At 34.2% G+C, this 10138-nt stretch overlaps 1 protein-coding gene across 1 annotated transcript; it reads right to left on the bottom strand.

Moving 5' to 3' along the window:
• Positions 1–6914: 6914 nt before the first annotated feature.
• LOC131060693 (uncharacterized) lies at positions 6915–8474 on the bottom strand. The gene is made up of 2 exons (XM_057994023.2): positions 7395–8474; positions 6915–7025 (listed from the first exon to the last, which is right to left on the bottom strand). Exons 1-2 carry the CDS (start codon positions 8312–8314, stop codon positions 7019–7021), a joined length of 927 nt encoding a protein of 308 aa, XP_057850006.2. The 5' UTR covers positions 8315–8474; the 3' UTR covers positions 6915–7018.
• Between the last annotated feature and the right edge of the window lie 1664 nt (positions 8475–10138).

Genomic DNA, 10138 nt, shown 5'->3' with positions numbered 1-10138 from the left:
TGACACGATTTTCAAATGTACTATCAACACCATCTAAATTCATCTGTGCATGTCGATAACACACATGCACGAAAATAGTGATTTGCTTTGAAAAATAATACTCTGATTGAATCTCTTTTTGATGCACAAGAGAGTAATTCTCTGCGAAGTCAACTACAGATAAAATAGTTCCAAGTGGGAAAGTGTCTCTTAATCTTTTAAATTGTTCTGCTTGCCACTTGGTAGAGAAATAGAGGTAGGTAGGGAAGGAGGGATATGTATACATAGAGAGTGGGGGAGGGGAGAGAGGAGGGAAGGAGATCTATGTAGAAAAATAGAGGAAGGGATTGAGATGGAGGTATGTAGAGAGAGAGAGACATAAATCTTGGGGTGGAGAGGAAAGAGTGAGGTAGAGAGAGGTAGAGAGGGGAGAGAAAGAGAGAGATAGTTATAAATCTTGGGGGAGACAAAGATAAATAGAGAGGGATGGAAGGAGGGAGGGAGTGAGTGAGAGAAAGGGAGAATTTAGTAGATAAATAGATGTGGGGAGGGAGGGATGTAGAGGTATGTTGAGAGAGAGAGAGGAGAGATGGAGGTAAGTATAGAGGGAAAGGTTGAGAGTGAGATAAGTAGAGAGGAAGCATGGGAGGGTGGGACAAAGAGAAAGGGAGAGAGAGGGAGAGGTATATAGGGAAATAGAGGTAGGAAGGGAGTGAGGGGAGGTATGTAGAGAGAGAGAGAGAGAGAGAGAGAGAGAGAGAGAGAGAGAGAGAGAGAGATGGGGGAGATGGAGAGTGATAGGAAGAGAGGTAGGTCTAGAGATTGAGGGAGACAAAGAGATTGGAATAAAGATAGAGAGAATGATAATAAGAGCTCAGGAATTATTGGAATTTGACTAAGTTTGAGAAATTACAAGATCTAGATCCTGGGGAGAGAGGAGATAATGAGATAGAGAGAGGTAGAGAGGGAAGAGAAGGAGAGAGATAAGAAAAGAGATAGGTCTAGAGCTTGGGGGAGACAAAGAGTGTAAGAGAGAAAAATTATAAGATCTCCTAAAATCTAGAATCTGCATTATGACTCATAGAGATTTGAAACCATTCTCAAACATCCTGCCAATATATACATAAAACATAACTTAAAGTATGAGAAAGATAAAAGACAAAGAGAAAATATAACTTATCATATATATATATATATATATATATATATATATATATATATATATATATATATATATATATATATATATATATATATATATATATATATATATATATATATATATATATATATATATATATATATATATATATATATATATATATATATATATATATATATATATATATATATCTTAATAAAAAAATAAGGGAAGACCAAAGGCATTAGCATCTAGGGGCATGTTCCTTTTCTAGCTTTATGCCAACAAAATGCATACGTGTTTTTCTTGTTTACCATAACATGTACATGTTATAACATGTGCATGTTTTTCTCGCATAAAAGTGCATACACGTTTTTATTTCAAATAATACGTACACATTTTTAATTAAAATAACATGTACATGTTTTTCCTTATACTTAGCCTTAGGCTTGGGAACTTCATTTCCCTCCTTTTTACATGTTTTCTTCTTCCAATTTAGTTTCTCAACTTCCTCATTAGTAGGTTTACATGTATCAAGTGGGTATTTGTAAAATTACGACCATAATTTCACACATCTTATGAGCTTTCTAACTGTATAATTTTTTATAGATTTGAACAACATTAACATATCAATTTTTAAATTCTTTTACCAATGCCTTCATAGTTCTTAGAGACATATGTGTACCATTTTTAATAGTTTTTGAACTATTTGTCCAAATTTGAAATAAATTATATATTATTGTTCTACACTTCATTATTTACACTTTAAAAAATAATTGAATTTTTAAATATTTTGGTGCATGTTATGTGATGCACACGAATAGGTATCTGATTTTCAGGATGCGTCCATTTCAAAAAATCATAAAAACAACACATAACCAAAAATCATAAAATGAACACAACTTCTAGTACTCACTCTTGAATAACTTTCTACGAAAGGGTTTTTCAAAATAATAAATACAACTATAAGTTTTTTGACACACACAATAGATACTATGCTATGTTTTGCTAAAACTAACAAGAACACTTTTGTGTGCACGAAATATTTGACCCCCTTCTAGTCTTATCCATTTTTGAAAAACTTTAGTAGTTTTGAAACTAGATTCAGAGTACTACAATTCTTGTTCTTTTAGTATCTTCAAATTTTGAGTGCACGAGTCTCAAATTGCTCCTCTAAATTCAAGTTTAGTTGATTTTAGAAAATTAGTGGCCACTTATACCGCCATTTTTATTCACCATCTTGGTGCACTTACCTTTCTCTCGATTATATATACACATAATCTTGTCATTTCTCCCTCCCTATCTCTATTTATATCCATCTTTCCCCCTCTCTATCTCTTTATCCATATCTTTATAACTAATTCCTCTCTCTCTCTCTCTCTCTCTATATATATATATATATATATATATATCATTCACACCTCTTTTATCTTTCCCAACTTATATCTATATCTTTACATCTCCTTTCTATCCCTATCTCTCTCTATTGATATTTCTCCCTTGTCTTACCCTCTCTCCCTATCACTCCCTCTTTTTATATCTCTCTCTCTCTCTCTCTCTCTCTCTCTCTCTCTCTCTCTCTCTCTCTCTCTCTCTCTCTCTCTCTCTCTCTCTCTCTCTCTCCATATTTATCTCATATACACATACTCTCATTGTTTCTCCTTCCCTATCTCTATATCATCTATCTTTTCCCCTCTCTATCTATAGCTTTCTCTATTATGAGCATATTTCTTACTCTTCCCCCCCCCCCTCTCTCTCTCTCTCTACACACACACACACACACACACACACACACACACACACACATACATATACATATACATATAGATATATACATATATATATACATATACATATAGATATATACATATATATATACATATACATGTATATGTATATGTATATGTATATGTATATGTATATGTATATGTATATGTATATATATATATGTATATATGTATATGTATATGTATATGTATATGTATATGTATATACATATATACATACATATATATATATAGGGCTCTCTCTCTCTCTCTCTCTCTCTCTCTCCATTTCTACCAATTTCACCCACTCTCTCTCTTTCTCTATCTCCCCTTCACTCCTCTATCTATTTCTACTCATATCTTTCTCTACCTCTATCTCCCCATCTCTCTATCTCTTTCCCTATCCTTCTTCATGTAAGGACCTCCATTTAGTTAAAATATTAAATTACACAATTACACTTAATCTCACAAATAATTAAGAACACATTAAGACAACTTGCTCAAATATATAATAAATTATAAACATAAAATTATATTTTAATGTATTGTCAAAGTACATGAACCAAGAGATAGGCAAACATAAGAAAATTATTTCATTTATAGGGTTGATTACAAAATACATAATGTTCATAGCCGATGATAATCCTAATAGGAGATTTCAACATCTATCTCCCATGTGCACACCATGGGCGAGAACATTGCCAAAGCGCTTTTCCACCCTACCACGAAGCAATTATGCTTCCCCAGAGTTTTTCATGACATGAAGAACCATTGACCCTGCACGAGGTCATCTAACCACTCGAAACTTGGCAGGGTGATAGAATCTAGTGCGACATAGTGAATCTACATACTAAGATGCTAATGTACGGACACTATGACATGGAAGAGAGTGTGAAATATAGTGATTCAATTAGTAAGCTTATGCTAAGAGATCAAATACAATCACATGATTACACATCAATCACATTTGATTTCCATTACACACATTTGCATTTGTCCCTATTGCTCACAACAAGAAAATCAATTCCTTGACCACACAAGAAGGCATGGATCAAGCATCCAAATCAATATACATCAAATATTTAGAACAATGTCAAACCAACTCTAACATGCTAATTTTACATTCTTCTTTGAGTTTAATAATCCAACTTAATGACACATTCATATTCCAGACCTGCATGAGAGAGAGAGAGAGAGAGAGAGAGAGAGAGAGAGAGAGAGAGAGAGAGAGAGAGAGAGAGAGAGAGAGAGAGAGAGAGAGAGAGAGAGAGAGAGAGAGAGAGAGAGAGAGAGAGAGAGAGAGAGAGAGAGAGAGAGAGAGAGAGAGAGAGAGCATAAAATCTTGAGGAAGCATGTATAAGCATATAAAACCATAGGTAAGCATTAATCTTTATGAAATAACTTGGGACCATGCAAGATTCAACAACTAATTCATTCTCAACTCCTCATGGGTCAATAATAGAAAACTACTTGATAAGATAAATATATATGATAATGACCAAGATCATGAATCATGGTTTATAATTTTCCCTTGAAATGATGCATTAATCTTTGTCCCCTACCTTAAAGTCTAAATGAGTTGTTCATCATTAACTTTCATAAGGTACTCTTGAATCAAACACTAGAAGATCAACTTTGACATAAGTACCCTATATTTATCAATCCTTGTTCTTAATATCCACACTACAAGTAGGGTGTCAAATGAAGATATTATAGAGTTTCCTATATCATCTATTTCATGTCAATAATTGTGTAGATGACATTGAAGCTAATTTCTTAGATTGATGTTAATCCTTTTTCCATAAATTTTTAGATAGAATAAAGCATCTATAATTACTTATTGAATTGCATTCAAATTGAAACTACATACTTAAGGTACATGAATTACACATCATTATACTAACCTTGATTAACTCCTTTCACTTGATTATAAGTTTATCTTAACATGACCATAACTGAATGAAGACAAACTCAAATAGAGCCAAATACAAGAATTTATAATATAAATCCACATTAAACTATGACATCATAACACTCAAATTACACTTTTTGAGTAAAATTAATTTTTTTTTGAATAAAAATCCAATCGAAGAAGTCATCATCCATTGGACCTAAAAAAGCTTAGAATCCAAAATATGAGAGAACCCATCGGTCTCCATGCAGCCAACAACACAAAAATGCATTCAAAATTCCCTTCCCATAATTCAATGAAAGTTTAGCAACTTTTTCCAATATAAACCCATGCTTGTCCAAATATGAAACATAAAACTAATATATGCATTCAAATAAAAATATTCAAGGAGGGAGAATGCTTAAAACCACACTACAATCAATTTGCAACAAATTTTAATTCGAATGATGAAGAAATGAAGAAGATATGAGAAGCCTTACCTCATTTTTCTTCATAATGAAAATGCAAAGAATTCCCAACATACCAAACAAATTTGTACAATTCTTGGACAACATTGAAGACCTCCCAATTCCTACCCCAATGCAACAAACCCCATTCAAATCCACCCACAAACCAATTCATTCTTCAAAATCCAAAAATCAAGCAAGAAGAGGGCTTTTCTCTCCAAAATTAGGCTAAGTTCTTTTGTTGGTAAAATAATGTTGCAAAAATAATAAAATGTTAGATCTCTTCCCATGATTTGGAAAACTCCCCCTTTTAAATAAGAAAGCCTACCTTCATGGATTTCATAATTATTCCCTTCATGTATTTCATGATAATTCACTTCATGCATTTTATGTGTGATTATCCCTTTCATGCATTTTATAATTATTCCCTTCATGCATTTTATGATTATTCACTTCATGCATTATTATTCCTTTCATGCATGATTACTCCCTTTATATATATATATATATTCGATAAAAGCATTTTTATATGTATAAATATTTTAACATTTAGGTTCAAAAGTAACTTTTTATAAAGAAAACAATTTACTTTAGTATTTGTAAAGAAATTCAATCCTTTCATTCCAATTCAACTTAAAAGAAATGTTTAAAATAGTGAGTGAAATCTAGGGTTATGACACTCCATCTCTCTATATCATCCTCCATCTATACTTATCCCTCTCCCTATCTATATATTGACTCCTCTCTCTCTCTCTCTCTCTCTCTCTCTCTCTCTCTCTCTCTCTCTCTCTCTCTCTCGCCCCTTTATATCTCTCCCTCTTTCTATCCCTACCTCTCCCTACCTCTCCCCTCGCCACCCCCCCCCCCCCCCCCCCCCCCGCTCTCTTCCTATCACAAACATAAAATGGACCGGTTGATAATGAAGCATGATTAGCTTCCCATTTTAAAAGTTTCATTTCAGTATGTAGGTGGATGCATAGTTGATTTACTATCACTTGTCCATTTAGACATTTTTTTTCACAAATATCATTTGATAAATGACCTACCACTTGACCTCATGCACTACATAAGCATATGTAAAAATAGACCAAGTTTTCCTTAATTGACCTTCCACACATTTTTGATGTACCCATTGCACGCCAATGTGCAATTGCTAGTTAATTTAAACTTGTAAAAATTCATAATTGATGCTCATGATGAGATACCTTGTGACCCAACATTTCTATAAATATCATATTTTATTATATTTTTTTGAATTTATTAATATAATGAAAATACTTTATCTCAAATTCATAAACTAAAACCTAATTTCAAAGATTGACTAACCAAAATAATCCATTTGAAATTATCAAACTTTTTAAAAATAAATTACCATAAGTAGAAACGATATCCCAGATTAGTTATATGTACAGCTATATTACTGTAAATTTTTATGATTTTCCGGAATTAATTAGATAAATACAGGCATACGGCCATGAAACCCCAATTATATTTAGATACCTTGTACATGCCAATCTGTAAAACGGTAACGTAAACCAGTACAGGGGCATTGCATTAATGGCCCTACATATTCAATAGCTGTCACTTTGTTTCCTTTAAGAAATTGACGTGTCTGTGCTTAAAATAGTCGACTTAACAAGTAGACAATCGAACAAAACAGGACAACAACATAAAAACGAAAGCGCAATTTCTTAATATTCTTTTGAAAACAGAGTCTCTGTCAGAACCAGCGCACGCAAATGCACATATCCCTTTTCCTCCTGCCTCACAGATCTCATTTCATGAAAAACCAGTAAAATTTTCTTACTCAAATCCACTAAAAAATCCTTCTTTGATACATGGGGACACCCAAAAGTCTGTAATCTATTCGAACTGCTCTGTAATCTATTCAAGCTGCCCAAAAAACACAGAGGGATCCAAAACATTGCAATTACAGACCAAAGCACTCTAAAATACAAAACACCAACAAATTTTTGAACATGTAGTGGTGACATAAAACAACGATTTTTACTCAAAATGGCCATGTTTGAGAGCTTACATTGGTGGGTTCAGAAAGACATTATGGTTTCCATGGCCACCATGGGAGTGAATACAGTAAGAGCAGTAAACACAGAGACTCCATATGGGTCAAATTACATGCAAACAATTACCTTGCAGATGAATTACAGTGGGCTTTCTGACTGTACCACAGTGAAGAGGAAGAACCTTGCCTGAGAGGGCTGGAAGTGCAGGCAAAAGAAGAAGCAGCCATTGAAACATCCTTTTTCCTGCCTGATTTAGGCTTCCACAGAGGACTCGCCAGAGTTTTTGTCCAAGATGTGTACTTCCTGACACCAAAATGATCAGCGCCGCCATTTTCAACTGCTCCAGCCAGCACACAGTTGGCAACCCTCGGATTCTTCTTCTCCTTACAAACACCCTGCAAATTTGCCTTGCATTTTTGTTTCCTGAAAAGGCTTCGGATCCTATGCTTGGTCGAAACAGAGGAGTCAGAGTAATAATCCACCTCCTTTTCTTTCCCTGTTTCCTCGGCATCACAGTCACTGCACAACTGAACTTCCCATCCCCCTGCTTTCAGTGCTTCCTGTCTTCTTACCACCTCTTTTTCATAAGCCCCCATTTTTTTGCTCAACACATTGTCCAGAGAAGGCCTCCCGGAAAAGCTGTTTCTTTCCTTGCACTTCGACTTTCTCAGCAGAGAAGAAAAAACCCAAGAACTGGATTTGCTCTCCCTCTGCTGAAAATCCAGACAGATGAACTTTTCCTTATCTGAAAAGGCGGCGCCGCCATTTGCTCTGCCTTCTGAGGCCTGAAAATCACTGGTGAAGAGAGCTGATAAACTGTTACTTCTTCTCCTCGTGCCGCCATTGCCCACCATGCAAACAGATGGATTTCTTTCAAAAGAAGACTCGGGTACTCTCTCCAGATTGGCAGCCTGAACGTACACATTATTGTTATTATCAGCAAGATTCTTGTTTTGGGCAACTTTGGCTAAACGCTCTGTAAGACAGACAGAACAAATGCCCACCCCTGCATCGTAATATCCATGATCTCTACAACGCTCACCCATATCAAATCTGTTATTTAAAATGACTTTGTTGAAGAGAAAGAGCTGTTTTTATTTATGTGCCATATTATGCTTGGAAGCTTCTCTTCTGTGTGCGGTCTGAATGTATGAGGGAGCATAAAATATATAAGGACTTCCTCACGCCCTAAGGTCGCAATCACAGCGTGAAAACGTGTGCTTTTTATTTGCTGGTCTGAAGTCGAGATTAGGGCGCACGCCTCGGGTCTTTCAAACAACACCACTTGTTTATTTCACTGGACCGCACGAACGAACCAGGTTTTGTTTGAATTTAAGTAAAATATATGGAAGGATGTCAAAAATTAATCAAATGATGCAAAAACTATCACCCAATTTATAAATCAGGGTCAGTCTTAAATCACACACACTAAGTAATATATTAAGCCTAGAGAATGTTAGTCAACTATTAGTGTTTAATACTTTTAAGTCTAGAAGTGTATTCTTAGTGTGACCATATAAATTAAGCAACATATTAAGACTAGAAAATATCAGTCAATTTTGTGTGTTTTAAGACTTTTAAGCCTAGGAGTGTATGCTCAGTGTGCGTGGTTTAAGCCATTCCATAAATAATAAGCAATTCAATTGAATACTGAAGACACATTAGATTGTATTCTATAGAGTTTAGAATATAAAAATTAATGATTAGATATTAAGTAAAACTTGTTATAATTTGGACTAATCAAAACATCGAATCAAAGAGTTGGCGTGTCATTTGTGTTTTTTCTTAGTTTTCATCTTAAGTTGTTTATTTTATATAAATTAATCATCAAGTTGTCAAAGTATGAGTCAAGCCCGAGTTTTGAATGGATTACACATAACACCTTCAATACACCTTGGATTCATGCATTGTTAGTGAAGTCACAAGACAAACCTCTCATTCTTATAAGGATCTATTTTTTTTTATTGCTTTTTATTCAACTATCCTATCTTGTTTTATTACTCAACAAACTAGCTTCAACAATTTATTTCCCCCCCCTCCAAAAAGGATTTGTTGTCCTTTCTCTACATATATCTCATAGCAACTTTAGCTTAATGATGTATATCCCCTTCTAAAGGGTCCAACATATTTCCTACTAATATTTCAAAAATGTTCAAAATAATCGTTGTGACCCCTTATAATGCCCTACTCTATTGATTGTACCTTTATTAGACATGTCTAATTGTTTTGGTTGTGACAAAGTTGTGTTGAGTCTATTAGCTTGTTTGAGTCACATTTTTTTTGCCCTCCTTAGGAAAGTGGTCATATTAATGGTATTTATTACATTGAAAGAACAATTGGTCATAATCAAGCTCCTACATATATGACAATCCATCTAGCTTTAACTCAATGCTTGTAAGAATTTTTTTTTGTAAAACTACTTATATGCAAGTTTGAGACATGCAAACTTACTTTTTTTCTTAGTCTTATCAATGAAGCAATCCCAACTACTAACAATAATGACCAAAGATTTGGCATCCCAAAAAATAGGAGGAAGATGGAGAAGTTTCACCCAAACAAGGACTACATTAGGTATATTTTTAGTTGAATAAAAATCCATGGACCGATCGCTCAAATACAATTATCTTGCCCCAAAAAAATATGAACCACTTCAAAACACCAAATAATTGTCTTATTTTAGCTCAAATAAGAAAACATAAAATCCTCTTCCATGAAGTCAAATGTCCATTTCCCCCTTTAGTAAGAATTTTTCCTAGAGATAAAGATTCATCAAGTTGTCAAAGTGTGAGACAAGCCTAGATTTTGAATGGATTACACACAACACCTTCAATACACCTTGGAGTGATACCTAAATTAGTGAAGTCATGAAA

Source organism: Cryptomeria japonica, chromosome 6 (assembly GCF_030272615.1).
Source record: "Cryptomeria japonica chromosome 6, Sugi_1.0, whole genome shotgun sequence".
NCBI lineage: Eukaryota > Viridiplantae > Streptophyta > Pinopsida > Cupressales > Cupressaceae > Cryptomeria > Cryptomeria japonica.
Note: the sequence above shows the minus strand (reverse complement) of the source record. Positions and strands in the feature narration are given on the sequence as shown.

Bases quoted from the DNA above. Each gene is read 5' to 3' on its own strand.
- LOC131060693 (XM_057994023.2), bottom strand. From the start codon at position 8,314: ATGGGTGAGCGTTGTAGAGATCATGGATATTACGATGCAGGGGTGGGC.